This window comes from Lathamus discolor, chromosome 8, assembly GCF_037157495.1.
Source record: "Lathamus discolor isolate bLatDis1 chromosome 8, bLatDis1.hap1, whole genome shotgun sequence".
NCBI classification, from domain to species: domain Eukaryota; kingdom Metazoa; phylum Chordata; class Aves; order Psittaciformes; family Psittacidae; genus Lathamus; species Lathamus discolor.
The window spans coordinates 7887139-7905261 of NC_088891.1; the positions used below are offsets into that span (position 1 = coordinate 7887139).

Genomic DNA, 18123 nt, shown 5'->3' on the forward strand with positions numbered 1-18123 from the left:
AGTGAGTGAGCCTGGTGTATGCCAGACATTAGGTAAAGGAATCCAGGCTCCCCAGAGTGTAGAGCTGGGCAGCTAAGCCCTGAGAAAAGGACTTTTAAAACAGACTTTTATTTGGTTTTGGGGTAAGTTTTTTCTGAAACTTAATCTTTATTTCTTGTAAGTTACTGATTTCTTTAAAGAAGAAAAAAACAAAAGGCATAGCAGAATTCCAGATTAGTATCTTCAAACAATTTTGTTTCTAGCAGTGAGAGGTGAATTACAAGAGGTAAAGAGGATTGTGGGCTCTCTCCCTTGCTCTGCCAATGCCCTTGATGAGGTGCCTTTGGCTGTGTTACTCCTCCTCTGATTCAGCATCCCTGTTTGCAGCTTGCAGTACTGCTTTCCTATGTCCCAGAGGGTATCCTGCAATTAATTGATGGATGTATTTAAATGGCTGTAGCATGCAAGCCAAAAGTCACCAGGGACAAAGCTGTTACTAGGGCAGGAATAAAGGTCAGGCCCTTGCTGACATCGCTGTCTTGATTAATTAATACACTAATCTCTATAACTGCTCTTCAGCAAATATGATTTGGCCTCATCCTTTGTTTTGTTCATTTTTCTGTGACTTTGCTTTGAGAGAACTAATGAAAAGACCTGGTGGAAAGTACTGCTTCTCATTGTATCCCCTCCCCTCAACCAGACCTATGCTTTCGTCCCTCCTTGGTACCTGTTGCCCTTCTTTGTCCGAGAGCTTTGCAGAAAAGTTCCCTGGCCAGTTAAATGACTCGTCTCTGGATACCAATATAGGCTTATCCCTCGATTAGAGATTTGAGGAGAGGTATCTATTACTTGAATTACTAGGAAAACAGTGTGTGGAATTGACTGAAGGGGAGACTTAACATTTGATATGGCTGTCCCATGGCTCTTTCCTATGGGAGAGTGCAAAACCAATGCTAGAAAATGTTGAGTTGTCTATGTTCCCTTGGTGAAGTCTGCTGAAGGGCTGAGTACCCATCCATGACTGCAGGAATGAGGTACCAGCAGTTTGGATCCAGTGACTGATAGAGCCCTGGGGCTCAGTGTTTCAGGACAGCCACTTTGGAACACAGAGACTGTCTAGGATCTATTAAGGATTTCTATCAGCATCAGAAGATGCAACAGGGCTTGGATAGGAGCAGGAGGCTGTGTGAGCGAATGTGTGTTGTGAAGCGCAGTGAACCGAACCATCCTTGGATGAGCAAGAGGGAATATTCCCTCCAGGTTGCTGCCCAGTGGGAAATCAAAGAAATGAAGAAAATCTCTTCTTGCCTCCTCCTCAGCTCTTAGTTCTGGTTTGTTGTGCTTTCTATTCCTCGGAGATTACATCCGTGTCTTAGTCAGGTATTGTTTTCTGCTTGAGCTGGAAACATTCCCTAAAGCTGTTCTGAGTGCACAGTACTCTTGTTCTCTCTCTCAGGCCAGTTTTAGATGGAATTTTGGCAGATTGCACAAGTGCAGAATGTTTACAGTCCTGTCTTACATCATCATGTTCCTGTATCGTTTCTCCCTCGTTTGACAGATTTTTAACTGTCAGTCTAACATGCATCAGAGGTTGAAGTGTATTATCATAATGCAGTGCACTGTGGGTAATCCCATGCAAATTGTTCTGTGGAGAGTCATGCTAAATAATGTTCTTACAAAAAAAAAAAGGCAGGAAAACAAAGGCTTTTTTAACTGTTTGCTCTTTGGATTTCAGAGCAGCTGCCAGAGGCACAATGTTAAACCAGTTGTTTGACCCTCAGCACCATGTGCAGCGATGCTCCTCCTCACAGGGCACTGCTAAGGGGATGAAGTTGTGCCCTGCAGTGGGTTTTCTATGTGCTTGTTTCTGTTTAGTTTTAAAACATTGCTAGCTTGTCAAAGCAAAAATGAGAGTGGCACAGCAAAAAGAAAAGCCTTTTGCCACTTTTTCCATTTCCACTGTGCAAACACCTATAGGAAGTATCAGGTTTTATGAACTTAAAGGACACCAGATGCCTCTTAGAAGTGGCAGGTCTGATCATACAAAGTGTTGTTTTTACATCTTTGCTTTCTTTTGTTCTCCATTATCAAGGTCATTTGCTTGGAAACTGGCTGCTTTGTTCCTCTGGAAGTTCGTATACTTTCCTAAACTGAAGCAGTAATCCTCCTTTTTGGACAAAACACTTGATTGTAGTAGAAATTATTGCAGTGTCACAAACAGAGGATTATTGTTTTCAGTAGAAATCATAACAACAAGTTGAAGAAAAAGGCACCTTGTTCTTATGCAAATTTTCCCAGGTGATACAGCTGCAAGATGAGAAAAGCTGAAAGCCTCTAATCTGGAGTCAGCATCTTCTCTACTGATACAGGTTTGCTGCTTTGCTGTGAGCAGTCAGTAGGTTTTCAAAGACTTGGAGACTTGTAGTTTAGTTTTACAAGGCCCTTATGCTTCTCATCTAATGCTGTAGGAGGTGAAGCATTTTTCAGCTGCTATGCATTTGCTTCCTGTTGGTCTCCATCTCTGAAAAAGCCAACATGGAAATATCCACAGCCGAACAAGAGGAAGCGTAAGCTGCTTTTGTGTGAGTCACGTCAGTTATCCCACTTGGTAGAAAGTGCTGCCTCTCCCTCACCTCAGCTCTGTCTCTCTGATCTTGTCTTCCTTTCTTCAGTCTGTTAGTTACAGGCTTCAAAGAACTGATTTCTTTTTCTCTTTCTCTCCAAAAGCACAGTAAGTGGAGATGTTAAACTGAGCCTGTGCTGGTGGGATTACGTAGGGGAAAGGCTTATAGGTGATTGGCAAAAGTCTGCATCCAACCGCCAGCTCTGATTCTTCTCCTTGGTAAATAAACCCAAATATCTAAAATCATTTGTATGTTGCTGGTCAGTTCCTCATGGACAAGCACCACAGGTTCACCTCTCCTGTAATAAAGTAGAAGCTTCTGTTTCGATCTGGTTTTGTTGTCTTTTTAATGTTTTTTCCCCCGCCAAATTTAAGGTGCAAATATCTATCAGCCTTCTTAGTAGCTGTCAGTTTACTTTATACTAGCGGACATGCAGGCTGGTGATAAAATGAGCTTTTTGACTCTGTGGACCTGTAAACCCTACTTAGGAGCTGGTGGAAGCTGCTTTGCCTGAAAGAACTTTCCTGATGTTTGATTTCTGATTGTGGAGACCGCATCCCCAGGGTCTCGTTGTAGGATGTCCTTCTTAACCGGGCAGGAAACCTGTCTTGTGGCCTGAAAGGCAGCTTCAAGACAGGGAAGGCATTAGGGATGCTAGAGCTCCTGAGTTAGGAAGGGAAGGAATAAAGGTCCATGTAAGGACATGATCAGTGACTTGCTCTTGGGCTGGCTCTTTTTGACCCAGCTTTCTCATGTACTCTTTAACCCCTTATATGGTATTATCGTATTACACATTCATTACCTGAACCTGTTTTAAATCAGAGCAGACAACAAAGAGGGTCCTGGAACACCTTTGCCTGAATTACCTTCGGTGTTATCAGCCGTTCGGTGGTTAGTACAGGGTATTGAAAAGAGAGAGAAAAAAGAAAGTCACATTTTCACTGTTGTTGTCCATTTTTCTGTCTTCAAGAAAGGTCCTGTGGCAGAATGATTATACTGACACCTGTAAGAAAACAGCCGACAAGCTCCTGCTTGTACTCCCATCTTTCAGCTTCAAAGGGAGCAGTTACCAGGGTGGTGGAAGCCCTCTCCAAATGTCTCTGTCCTCTCTGATATGAAGGGGCATAGGTGCTTTCTGTGCTTTCCTATGTGCCTTTGGCTTGGAAAATCAACGACTTCTTTGTTGCTTTAGAAGTGCTAATACAATAAATCGTGGAATCGTAGTTGCTTCCTGTCACTGATCCTGAGGTTGCATGGAGTGATAGGTGGAGAAGCCAGCTTTGGTGGTGTTTACTGAAGATGACCAAAGAGAATTTGTGATGCAAAAGAAAGAAATTAGCCTGGGGGGAGCCATTTATAATGTAGGAAAAAAGTTGCAGATAGCTCTTGAGTTGTATCAACATAAGGGGATGGACATACAGTTAGGGTAATGCAAATTGAAGTGGGAGAAGGTGCAGAGCTCTAGAGGGTTCTGTGTCCTTGCCACTCACCTGTGGATGTCAGTGTGAGGACCTACTTGAAGTAAGTTTTTAAGGAGACCAACACAGAGGGTCTCAGGATAATCCCTTCTGAATATGTGCATGCAATTATTCCACCGTGGAAGCTGGCATGTGGCATGTAATGTGGTCCGGGCAGGAAAACCATGTCCAGGTAGAAACTCTGCTCTGAGGCAATTGGCAGAAGGGAGTAAGTTTGGAGAGCAGACTTAAATCTGGAAGAAAGTAGTATGCTTCAAGGCATGATCAAAAGGTTCTGGGAAAAAATAATGGACCCTCAGGACTGGAATAGCAGAGATTGTATAGGCTGAGATTTGGATGAATTCTGCAGCTATTTGTGCTGCCTTGGAGCCACGAATATGTGAGTATGTTGGCAGAGCTGATAGGCAGCCAGGATGGGAACAGAGCAGGATGCTGTGGGACCACGCTGGCTGGTTTACACTCAAAGACAATGCTTGCAAGTTGTCTGCTGTGTTATTTTTTATTTAACTAAGCTTATAACTCACAGAATCAGATGAAGCCCAGGTTTTCTTCCTGTCAGAGTTGTAAAGAGCTTAATGAGCAAAAGATTTGAACTACTGAAAAGGAATCATAATAAATGCCCAGCAGACTCAATAGATAACTGTCTAAACACGTTTAACGAGGTGCTACTTATGATTCCTTCTGTTTAAAAACTCCGTAGCATGAGAGAACCACCAAAACCAGAACCCAGGCACTGGGGTAACACAAGGATAAGGAAACCCAGTGACTGAGAGTATTAATAATTGATTGATAACATGGTGGATTATTTTTGAAGGAGGTGCATGGGTTAGAGGAGTAAGGTGAAATGGCATATAAAGTTTTACCCATAGCTTTCAAGGGTGAACTGAGTAATTTTCATGCAGATTGGGTTGCTGGGCATCCCTGATGAGTCAGAACTGATAAAAAGATAGCCTTCTGTGAAAAAAGGCATCAAGAGGTGTTGGGAGTTCTGGAGTGAGGCGCAAAAGGACTGTTTGTATAGTTATAATCCTAGTTAAAAGGCTGGAGAAAGTAGGTAGAATACATAAGGCGTCCTTGGGATGGAAAGAAATTGATGGTAAAGTGACTCGAGCTACCACTTGATGGATTAGTGCTGGTCAATATTTATAGTTTTAATGACTGGAAGGCATGGAGAACAGTAAGATAATAATATTTGCTGTTTGCAGCTGAAACAAATTATACAGTGAGAAGGAGAGCTGAAAGATTTTGGGTACTAGAATGGAAGATAAAGCATGGGCTGTGGCAGGGTAAAGCATGTCTGAAGGAATAGTTTAAAGCATTCAGACGCATGGTAGGGCTCTGAATTAGCTCTAACCATTGAGGAAAACATAAGTAGCTATTATAAAGACAACTTGATAAAGATTTCTGTGCCATGTGGAGCAGCAGCAATAAAGAAGTGAATAAGCTGCTTGCATGTGTGTAGAAAGAGGTAGAATTGGAGGATGTTACAATATCCCTGTAGATATGAATGGTAACACCTCCTGTGGAGTACTGTGTTTGTTATGGGTCATTTCTTTTGTAAGAGACAAAGAGGGGCTAGATGGAGCAGATGAAAGTGTTTAGTGGCCTGAAAGGCAGCTTCAAGACAGGGAAGGCATTAGGGATTCTAGAGCTCCTGAGTTAGGAAGGGAAGGAATAAAGCATGGCAGTGCAGAGTGCAGCAGGGTGCAGAAAGAACACTGAGTGCTGTACTGGGAGAGGCTTTGCAGGGAGTAGATGTTTGACAGCAGCACAGCAGGAAGCAGGGCTCAGCACCCTGTTGGATTTTCCTCTACATAACACTGCTGTCTGTTTCACTGGCCTGCTTGTCCTCATGATGTGCTGATGCGGGAGCAGAATGATGGAGGTGATGTGGGACAGTGTTATCAGGCTGGGGCGACAAGGGGGATATCCGGGTCATGCTATGTTAGCTTCTCACTAAAATCTACTCCGGTACTTCAGTCCCTGTGTTGGTGCAAAAGTGATCCCTGGGCTTTCATTTTGAATGAGGAATAAAAGCACACTAGCCTTGCTGTGTTATTTTGGTCAATACATGTTTTCATCACCTCTCTGATAGGAAGAATAGCATGTATTTTATTGAGGCGAGAGGGACAGGCATAAGGTTTCCTTCATTGCAGCTTATAGCACAGTGAATTTTAACATACAAACTACTCTGGAAGTTCCCAGTATTGTTAATTTAAATACTTTAAAGCCACACACAAAAATAACAAGATGTTGTGTAATGTAATACAAGACTATGTGGCCATTTTGTGAAATTAAGATGCAACAATTGATTCTTTATGTGACACATAATTAACCTGGAGATCCCCATAGTGGGTGGTATTATGAAGACAAATACCTTGTTAAGAATGTTTAAAGCAGGTTAGGCATTTTGTGAACAGCATCGGCATTTACATTAGCCAGAATAAAGTTGTAAGTAGCACAAATCCTTTTGTTCCAAGGCATGTGGTGATCACAAGTCAGGCTTAGAAAATGATTTTACACCCATGGTAAAATACAGAATCGTAAAATAGTTAGGGTTGGAAAGGACCTTAAGATCATGCAATTCCAACCCCCCTGCCATGGGCAGGGACACCTCGTGTTAAACCAGGCCACCCAAGGCTCTGTCCAACCTGTTCTTGAACACTGCCAGGGATGGAGCATTCACAGCTTCCCTGGGCAACCCATTCCAGCGCCTCACCACCCTCACAGTAAAGAGCTTCTTCCTTGTATCCAATCTAAACTTCCCCTGTTTAAGTTTTAACCCATTACCCCTTGTCCTATCACTGCAGTCCCTAATGAAGAGTTCTTCCCTAGCATCCTTGCAGGCCCCCTTCAGATACTGGAAGGCTGCTATGAGGTCTCCACGCAGCCTTCTCTTCTCCAGGCTGAACAGCCCAAACTTCCTCAGCCGGTCTTCATACGGGAGGTGCTCCAGTCCCCTGATCATCCTCGTGGCCCTCCTCTGGACTTGTTCCAACAGTTCCGTGTCCTTTTTATGTTGAGGACACCAGAACTGCACACAATACTCCAAGTGAGGTCTCACGAGAGCAGAATAGAATCTAAACTGGGTAAATTCATAGCTGAAAATAAGGCTTGGATGGACCAAGAGCTTTCTGTTCACTTTTCTGTTCACTGAAGTTATTTATGCAGGCAAACTTTCAAGTGGAAGTAGACAGAGGAAAAATGATCCAGGGATTAGGCTGCCAATTTAGGACTTGCAAAATTTCAGGTTCTTGCTTTCCCAGACTGCTTTTAACAGCTAATGCATTTGACACAGATTGTGAGACATACTTAGAGGCCCACCTCACACTTAATCTCCAGATGTCTCCAGGCTATAACCTGTCTGTGACTTACTCCAGTTTCCACAGTGTTCAGATAGCAGGAAAAAGTATGCCTGTGAGAGAAAGTAACAGGTAGACTCCTGATGATTTTTTTAAGGCATCAGATAGGGTGATACCAGTTTACCTGTTATAAATACTGGGAGCATGTGGAAGAAAGGTGCTTTCTTGAATAAAGCACTTGATTGTCACCAGTGTGATTGTTACTATTCTCTCATACTGCCGCAGAATCACTGCATGACTTTGCACAGTTCCCTCGTTCTGTTCCCTATCTGCCAAGTAGGAGGCTTAAGTACCCTGGAGCAGCATTTGCTTTCCTTTAGGAATTTGCATGTTGGGGTTTGGGGTTTTTTGTTTCTTTGTTCATTTTTAATAAATAATAATAACAAAAAAGCATTGCCCATTGTTTTTTTTAGCTCTGCTATCAAAAGCTTGCCCTCTGGACTGTCACATCCAAAAGACTCTTCTTCCTCAGGTGGTGAAGGCAAACTTCTCCCCAGAACTGTCTGCAGTCCTTAGATCAGAACCTGGCACGCTCTTGTCACTGTGAAACAATGCAGATTCCTGCACTCTGAAAGGACAGGCAGACATCTGTGGGAATACTGTGAGGAAAACGTGGAGATGGGTATGTCAGACTAATAGCTAGTCAGCACAGTGGGAAGAAGGAAACCCTTCCCTACAATAGACCTGGAGAATAATTCATCACCTAAATGATTGTTTTGCTGGCCACAAGTTTTTGTTTGCTAAATCCCCAGGTCTCCTATGAGCAGGTTGTTCAGGACTCTTTCTCCAGCAGATCAGAGGGAGAAGGTACATCATCTTCCCACTCGTCTCTTGAACAGTGTTGCCTGTATAAAGATGTATATCTTTAACCAGGGAAAGAGTCCATTTGAGTGATTAAAACAATAACTACTTCTTTGCTTCTATGCACAAGAGGTTTGCTCAGGCATTCAGCAGAAGTTTTGTGAGAGGAGTCAAAGCAAGCTAGGCCTTGCTTACTGCCATGTGGCCAAAGTACCAGCTGAAATAAGGACAGACATTCAGAGCAGGGCACACCTCTCCAAGGGTGAGAAGTGTGTAGAGGTTTCCATTAGCTTCCTTCTTGTTATCATTCCTCTGTATCAGCATCCATTGACCTCAGCACCCCCTCCTTCTTTCTTATCCTTTTATCTTTCCCTTCCTTTTATCTTCTGTCTCTAACTCCCATCCCTCTCATCTTTCTTTCTAAAAATTCCTGCTAGCCTGTTTTTTTTCCATGCACCTTCAGCCTTTTCTACTTACTTAATCCTCTCGAAATCATTTAGCCCAGATTCCCATCCCCTCCACCTTATCTGTTTTGCCTTCCATACCTGATCCAGAGGGATCTCTGGAGCACAAGAAAACCTGGCTTATTCCCTACTGTCCTAGCTGTCTAAATAGCTGGCTCCCCAGCATGTGTCTGAATACTTTCAGCCACAGGTTGAAAGGCCAGTAACCTTCAGGGCTGGCCCAAGCTAAAATTAAGCTGCAGACACCAGGCACCGAATGTTTCATTCAGTTCTCTGGTTTGTCCTCTGGAGCCTCCAAATAGTTTCTATTAGTATTCTGAGGGAGAGCTCACTGATGGAATTAGTGAGAAACCAGACTGTCGATTTATTTATACCCAGCCTTAGGGCATAACCATTGTGCATGTATAAAGCTACTGAGATGCACGGAATATTCTGTAAATGTGTATGTATAGGTATTGACTGGAAGTAAGGTTGCAGGGAAAAGCTGTTGCCCCAAGGATTGAACAGCGACCAAAAGTGGGAGAGGTTGCTGAAGTGGCTGTGCTGCATTGCCAAAGATCCCTCCTAGGAAACAGTTGATCCCTCTGAAATATTCTGTCTGCTTGTGTTTATTAGCAGCTCCCAACTATAATTTTATTGTAGCTCTAGTTACCCTTGTGGAGAAATTTCTAATTTAACTTTTGGAGTCCTTCCACCTCCTTCAATAATATCTGTGTTATGAAACTATTGCTGCCTTTGGCTGCAGGAGTGTTTAAAGCATGTGAGTTAATGAATAACAAAGTTTTTCCACTGCATTGTCATTTAGCCTGTGAAGTATTCTGAGGGCAAGTCGAGAGATATTGGAAGCATTTAGTTGCAGATATTTATTTGGTGCATCAGTGCTGAGTGTTAATGAACTGTGTTTCCAGTATGATTTGATCAATTTTGTTTAGGAAGATTTGTTTTGACAACATGGTGGCCAAATGATAAGTCAAGAAATAGCTCTTTTTCCTGCTTTCCAGTTTCCTGTTACAGTGAGAGTGCCAATTAAGAGATGCAGGTGAGTATCCTGCTGTCCCAGCAGTTATGCTAGCATCAGTTTTGGCAGAGAAGGCAAGAAATTAGTTTAATGAGACCGAGTGTTAATAGACTAAGTACCTGTTTCATGCACCTGATTGGCTGTGTCATCTGCCTCTGGAATTTGTTTCTTCCTATGAAAATAAATATATCCACAACTTGGACTGTTACTAGGCATCCCCTCCTCCCATGCTGCCTGTTGCAGTATACAAATGTGAAAAGGGATTAGGAAAAGTTGTTTAGCTCCGTTATTCTCTGTAATAGCCAGGAAACAATTGACCTGTTATCCCTTAACATGATGCCTGCAAAAGACTGCATGACAGAGCCCATGGGACTAATTTGTATTGTGCAGTGGAGCAAGATGCATCAAGCTGATGCTGGTCCACACTGGTGCTTTCATGTTACAGAGAGCAGAAACTGTGTGGACATACGAACTGATCATCAAAGTAGGGTAGTTTTGTTAACATGTTTCTGAGGATGGACTAATTAGGACTGATGAGCTTGTCTGCAGCTTTCTGGTGCAGAGATGCTGTTTCCTGCTTCAGAATTTGTTTAAATTCTGCCGGCTTGGAAGATATGCACCATGCTCCACTGCTCACATAGAGATGTCTGAAAGAGGACAGAGCTGAAAAGCATTGTGCTGGAGAAAAAGACAGGATCACTGAGAATCCAGGCTGGCAGGACACTGCAGGGGAGATGCTGTCAGGCAGAGCAGCTTCCTCCTGTACAGCTGTAGCAAATGGACCACATACCATCACTACGTGTCAAAACATGACAGCTTCACTGCCATGGAGGTGTGCTTCCTCCCAGCTTCTTAACCAAACCACAGTGCACCACTTATACTGTTTGATTCTTCTTTCTTGCATTTCTTGTAGTGTATTTCCACAACTCTGAGTTGTAAGTACAATCTCAAATCTTTTACAGCTCTTTGTGCTGCACAGCTACAAGGGAAATGCCTGAAGACCAGGCATCCCTTTCAGCAATGCAAGTGGGACGGACTGCTAACCGCTACACCAGCTCCTGCATCACTGGTAGATGCCATCAGTAGCATTAGTTTGCTATGTCAGACCTGTCAACAGCTTCAGTTTAGTGGTAGTCATGCTATGCACCTCCAGCTCAGAGCTGAGGAGGGAGGAAGGAGAGGGAGAGAATTATCTGAGTTAAAAAAGAAGTCTGTGTTTGAAGTGAATGAGGTATGTTAACAAGGATTTCTGTAGCTGAGGTTTCCAGCTGCTAGTCCTGAGCTGTCTGGTATCAAAGCAATATGGGTCTGTCGTACAGCAACTAACTTCAGTGCATGAGCAATTACCGTCTGAGGCTTCTGAGGTATATTATGGTTTTATTATTATTATTTCTCTGCTCATAGTTTCTTAAGGCCTTTTCATATCTTGAATTAAGCTCCAGGGAATCATAAAGCCACAGGCTGAGTTTTTGCACAGTCACTATTCGCATCTCCTGGATTGATAGGTATTTAGGATGTTGTCATGATCTTGGAAGCCAGACCCTGAGGTGCACCCCAGGGAAAGCCACAAGACGCTCTTTGTATTCTTTGCCCCTGAGAAAAGAACTCTTTTGCTGTTGAAATGACATATTTTTGCTCAGAAATGTCACCACTTCTGCCTGCTGATTGTAACTGCCACACTAAAATGCCTTAACTCTTTTAAAGTAAAATAATAAAACGTTTAGGAATCTATGTAGAGCTGTAAGCACTCTCATCATTTTGTGTTAATGACCCTTAGTTCCCATAAGCCTCTCCCTGTTTTCTTACTGTTATTAATTATTGCTATAGTTCATTGTACCAGGATTTTGCTTGGCAAAGTTTGCAATGGATGTGAATAGTATGGAGAAAAGAAATAGTGCCAGAGATTTGCAATAAAAATACTTAAGAGACTCTTCTGAGAGCAGAAATCAGTTCTCCAGAGACCTTAAACCCTGCCTAGCAGTGAGGCTGTGTATTTTCAGAGTGCCTGTGTGCTCTTCGGGGCAGGTCTTGTGCTTACCCAGTTGTCTGACCACTCAGGATATGTTTGCGCTCTGTATTGTTTTGTGCTGTTCATGTTCATTATCATAATTACAGATTCATGCTTTGCTCACAGGGTCTCAGAAAGGAAAAAAGTTTGCAATATCTTTACTATTGGAAAATATATTAGCTATCAGATAGGGTATTTGTAATGCCAGTTGATACTTGCATGTGCTGGATCCACTAGAGATGAAGTGGTAGTTTGTCCTCTAGCAAAAATTCACTAAAAATGCTTTATAAGACAGCTGCAAAAGTGTATGTGAGAAATCTCTTCCTTCTTCCATCCATTTGCATGCTTTTGGCTTAGAAATAACATTTCAGCATGAGAGAGCTGCTCAGACCCAAGGATCTCAAAGCACTTTATAAATGCAACAACTTTATAGTTATAATCTCACTGTGAGATCAGAGCTCAGCCTCCTGTCATCGATTACAGACATGCACAGCTTCATTACCTGTAAGATATCCACTATGAAATACCTAGTAGAGAGTCAAGTGCAGGCCGTGCTGGCATGGAGCTCACACTGTGCTAGTTCCAGGACTGTGAGCTGGGACTCCTTAGCTGGGGAAACAGGTCTGGAAATTGAGCTGGAGCTCTCATCAGAAGGTTGACTGCAGAGATGATTCATGCTGCAAAAGTGCATAGGGCTGATGTTGGCAGAGGTAGCAATTGATTCAACCCCTGATGTGTTAGCACTAAAGACATATGATGTGGTCACTTAATGCTAAAAGTGAGGGATTTTTCAGTTTCTTAGTTTCTTTTTAGTGTATGTGAGCTTTATTTTTCTCCTGCCCTCTCACTGCTTGCATGAAACTTCTATTGATTACATTGACTTCCTGCTATGCAGGCCCTTGGTGTGTTCCTTCTTTGCTACATCTTTATTTTTTAATTAGTGAAAAAAACCCCTAAACACAAACCATTCATAATCAGGGTCCATCCAAGTGAGGATCCACAGCTTGGAGGAGTCCTCCCTTGAAAGATGATGTTGATAATCCAAACCCTGTTTGTGCTTCTCTGTCTTTGCTTGTCTCTGCTAAAGAGACATCAGCGTTTAATAGAAATTCTTTAGAGGTGTGTATTATTTTGCAATTACTTTGCAATTGATTTCCTTAAAAAACAATTCATAACTTGTTAAGGATCTCTTCCTTCTTTCTCCCCCCTCCCTGTTTCCCTTTTTATCTTTGCCACTGCCCAGTGTTTACAGTTATGGGACCTGCATTTTTCCCCATTGCTCAAGGAGATAACTTGTCCATAGAGAGAAAGAAAAAATGAGTCTTAATGATTTATAAAAGTGGATTTACAGCCAGATCCTCCTGGGGCCTAATTCTTGCAAGACTACTTCTGCAGATGTAGTGGAGGCAGTTAAACTATTTAAACTTTTTGCCTCTGTTTCCTTGTTTGTGAAGAAGAGGCTATTTTACATTAGCTTCTTTAGACCAAGTGCTGTCAGTTAATTTGCAAATGAATCTGGAGGGGAAATTTCCACATGTGGCAAAAGCGAACAAACCCCTAATTCAGAATGGAAGGAGGAGCTTCTGCAAAACAGGTCTGACCCTTTCCAGGTACTTGTGAAATATACACTCAGCAGCGAAACTTTCTCCCTGTCTTCATCAGGGCCTGCAGCTGGGAACTCAAGAGCTGGAGGAGATGGGAAGCAAGTTTTGCCTTGGTTTGCTCATTCTGCACCTCAAATCCCTGCCCTGCAGCAAGAAGGTGATGACTCAGGCAGCACTCCTGTTAGATCTTGACGAGGAGATAACAGACCGGGCACAAAGGTCAGTGATAGTAGTATTCAGAGGGCTCTCCTGTGGGAATCAAGTTGGTGGGGATATGTTTTGGGTTTAAATCTGCACAAATGGACTAAGTATAGCTGAGATTTGCATCTTGGGAACTGGAGTGATTGAGAGCAATAGGAAATGAAGATACAATTGACTCCCAAAGAAGCTACTAAAATACTGCTTCCATGCCCTGCAGCTATCCATGTGGTTAAACAGGTGAAAGAAAGGAATCTGATTTCTATTTTCCAGTGAATTTCCATTTCCCCATCAAAACTGACTACTGGAGCATAGGCGGATAGTACTGCCCCAGGAAAATGCCTCAGCATGAAACATTTTTCTGCTTACTGGAGTGTCAGGTGGTGTTCTGTCCACCTCAGATCCTCCATGGAGAGGATTTCTTACAGCGAAGACATTCTCTAAGGAGCTGCAGGGTAGGGAACAAATATTCCAGATAAGAAAAGGACTTTGATAGGGTGACTTAGAAACTGTAGGCCTGATTCTGTAAGGATGCTCCCATAAATTCCTCTTCTCCTCATGTAATGGTCCTGTAGATGCTGAGAGCAAAGATTTGTGACTTTTTGATGTATAAGAAGTCATCATGATCCCACTCATTATTTGTTTGTTTTCCATATTCAATGGAAGGATGTATTTAAGCGAGGTTGCACCATTATAAGAGGAATCTGACCTGGGTAGGCATCAGGATATAGGAGTTTTGAGCTTGAATGTGGTGAAGCAGAAATATATTTATTTCTTCTAGGCCACCATCGCTAAGTGCGGTATGCAAGCACATGTGCTTGTGATAATGTTTTTCCAAGACAAATGGAGAAAGAAAACTTAGTGATGTGCTATGATTTGAAGCCCCCCAATGGCTTTGTCATCATAGAGTTCTCTCAGCTTCATCAATGAAAAGCAAGTTTTCCACTTGCAGAAATGCCCCCATAATTTATAGCAGGCTTCCAGTCTTCGCCCTGCAGGAATACTTAACCGACATTACCACCACCTGTTCCTCATGCCAAAAACTGTTCTTACAAGCTTGTTTGCAGCTTTTAATGTTTATGAGGAACAATGAAAAGAGAGGGCTGAAACGCAGAGACATTCCTTTGGATTAGCTGTGCTCACTTGTACATGTGAACATATAAATGAAATGATTAAGGTGAATGCTAAACACCATCCATGCTGTGGACAGCCATCCAACAAATCACTGCTATGTCATTAGAGAGAATTACTGGAGCCTGGCTAGGCGGATGGTTTTGGGATTATAAATCAAACTCTCGGTTTTGAGCCGGGGCTAGAAGGGCCTTTGCATGACAATAACTTAAGGGAAGAAAAACATTGAACCCTGACTAGTCTCAGACACTGATAAAAAGCCATCTGCTCGCAGTAACTCAGTGAGCATTTCCCTGGTCTTTATAGTCTTCTGTTACTTTTCGTTTAGTTTTATATTAATGGGAATTCATTCCATTTTCCCAATATTGTGTGTTAGTTGATCAGCACCCAAATAAAAAGCTGTCTAATTACAAATCATTTCCAAGATGCTAAAAAAAGAAAGTTTTCTTATTTGTAAGACTCCCATATGGTTCCAAATGTGTCCATAGTAGCTGAAAGCAAAGCTTTGTACCCCTTCAAGTCTGCCCAACATTAGTGAGTACCTCCATGGCATCCAGGGATGCAATGTCACTGCTAAAAGGCAATGTGATAGTTACTTGTTCATTTTCACTCAACTGGGTATAGTTGCAGGTTTGTGGAATTTTAGTAGCTTAGGTGCAATGTGTTAGCATTCATTTGTAGACCAGGTAAACATCTGAATTGTTTAATCCCACTTAGATATGTCATGTTGAAGGAGCTCATTGCAGAAAGTCAGAAGAAGGCAGATGGAGGTACCAAAGGATTTGCTAGCATATTCTTTCTTAAAAATAAATAATTCATGGGAAATGATTGTGCAGAAAGTTGATTCTGTGTCAGAAAATTAATACTTTGCTCCTGGGTTTCTGTGAGTCTTGCCAAGAGAATTGTATGATTTGATTTTAGTGGGAATAGGAGTGCTACTGGAACCAATGGAAGAATGCAGAATATAGAGAGCACACTGATACTGGGCAGGAGGGCAGCTATTTCTACATCAATACGTTTTTTCTGGAGGAAGCTGAGGGGTACCTACATCAATGGAAACTGTACTCTGCTGCTTCCTAGACTAGACCCATCTTCATGGGTATAAGGAGAGTGAAATATTTGTAGTTTAAAACTACCTTTGTCATCTTTGGTGGTTACCACAAAAGCGCACAGCATCCTCGTATGCTTTCTATACTCTGATTCTGAAAGGATGAGAAGATGTGATTGAAAACACCCCAATTTTTGTGTGCCTTTGAGAGTCAGAGTCAGACCTGGGGATCCTTCAGGTGTACACAGGAAAGTTTGGGCTCTTACCTTACGCAATTTTTTCTCACATGGATTGCATAGCGAGCAGTGGTGGCTTTAAACACCTTGCAGGCTATCCTTGTTCCAGAAGTCTGTACTGTCCTGGTCCCAGGAAATGAGATGCCAGATAGATGTTTAAGTAAAAAGCAATGGCTCTGACTGTACCTAATCTTTTCTGGGAAAAGAATCTAACATGTTTTCTAAATACGTGTTTCTGAGTGCCCATTTCTGTCATACTCCGTGTGACAGATCAAGGCATGGACAAGGACTTAATTCAGCACTGGATATAGCTGACTCCCAGATGAAAAGTCTCATTGCAAAGGTACACAGATCAAAAGCTGTGGAGCCAGAGGTCTCTTCTGTTGTGAAATACCTGCAGTTCATGTCTTCCATTTGTCTCTCTTTGCCCTCGTGTCTGGTGTGTGTGGCATTGACTTGGCATCTCGGCATCTCTCTCCGACAGCAAACATTTTCACCTGTCAGGGTTTATAACCGTATGTGTCTTTTAATTTTCCTCTTCAGGCTGTCCCTGCTCTGGGTATTCTGCAGCCATATTCTTTCCCCACTGCAGTAATGGAATGAAGGAGCAGAGTGGACTCTGCCTGCTTCCCTGGAATAAACTATTTGCTGTGCACTTTATATAGCTCTGTCAGAGTCAGTGGTCAGTAAATTGGAGCAAGGTAATAACTGTCAGGGAAGTGACTGGTCAAATGGAGGCGTCTTGTGTGAATGGAGGATTTCTCACACCAGATCAGGTCCATTGTGTTCAGTGTACTCTCTCCAATGATTTGAAGAAAGTTGGAGGAAATCTTTTTGCAGACCTAACTAACTGCAGTTCGGTTACACAGGCAAGAATTCCTTCCTGTCCCCAGTTTACAGTCTGCCTTTCCCCTAAAGTGTGAGCTGTAAACAAAATCATTTTCAAGCATGAGTGGAGTAACTGTTGGAATAAGTTTGCAGCAGAAGGCAGAGTAGCAAAGTAGCTGAATCTGAGACTAAGTAAAGGGGGGCTGAACTTCCATCACTGGGGATAATAGAATGGTAGAGTATTTCTCCTAAAACCAGTAAATCCTTGGACATCATGTAGTTGATATCACAGCTCTGTGTCTTCATGTCTTCAACATGTCGATATGGCAGCTGTCTCACGAGCATGCCAAAAGATGGAGAAACTATAAGATGCAATGTACATATAAGATAAACTAGAACTATAGCATGCAATGGTGAGGAAGAGGGGTTAAATTCGTCCAGGTATTAGTCAGCCCATTAATTTTCACCCTGTTCTCCTGGGACACTTCATATTCCCTCTCACTTATTCAGACATTATCACTCTCACATCACAACAAAACCTACTTAGGGGCTCAGCGTTTGTAGCTTTGCTTTTCATAAGTGATATTTAGGTGTTTTTCTGCATCAAACAGCCCTTTCTCCACCAGCATTGACTAGGATTGGTCTTCTGGATCACTCTGCCAAGGCCAAAGTCGAGATACGTGGAGAATTTTCTGGGCTTTGCAGCCACCTTCAAAAAACAAAGCAATGTGTCAAGTGCTCCTATGGGCTTTTTATTCTACCCTCTCTCAAACTTGGCCTCATAAGCACGCTATTGCCGTGCCCTTGGAAGAATCACTAATTTTGGGTTTCCAGCCTCCCACTGTGTCTTGCAGTCAATTCTGGCATTCAGCAGCTCTCTGCTGGGAAAATGAAATGCCAGCTTGTACTTCGGACATCATGTTTTTGATAATAAGTTTCATGCCTCATTTGCTGTAAAAGCAATTAGATTTTAAGTCAGTGCTGTCCAGGTAACTTCACATTTGTCATGACCACAAAGAGGATGGGAAGTGACTGTTTGTTCACTTAAAGCAGGTTTGAGAGACAGAGAAAGCAAGAACAATCCTCTCTATAGGTATCTTCCCCTTCTTCCTTGTGGTTTGAACTGATGGCACAGTCTTTGATTTTCTTTATCTCTGCCCTTTTGGTTGTGTTAGGAAATGTTTTGCATACACTGCTGCAGTTGTAGCCATATGTTCGTGAGACACATCTTATATGTTGAGACAGGCTTTTGCGAGGTCATTATGCACTTTCTGCTGACTTAGATATTATTCATCCCCCGAGTTTCTTCATCATTCCTTACCTTTCTTGAGCAGAGCCAAATCT

General features: G+C 42.5%; 1 protein-coding gene across 3 annotated transcripts in view; it reads left to right on the top strand.

Annotated features, from left to right (window-relative positions):
• AGBL1 (AGBL carboxypeptidase 1) overlaps positions 1–18123 on the top strand; it is a 306435-nt gene that overhangs the window by 205934 nt on the left and 82378 nt on the right. For all 3 annotated transcript variants that reach the window (XM_065688671.1, XM_065688670.1, XM_065688672.1), the window contains exon 22: positions 13397–13557. In XM_065688671.1, coding sequence (XP_065544743.1) covers positions 13397–13557 — 161 coding nt within the window. The remainder of the gene's footprint in view (positions 1–13396; positions 13558–18123) is intronic.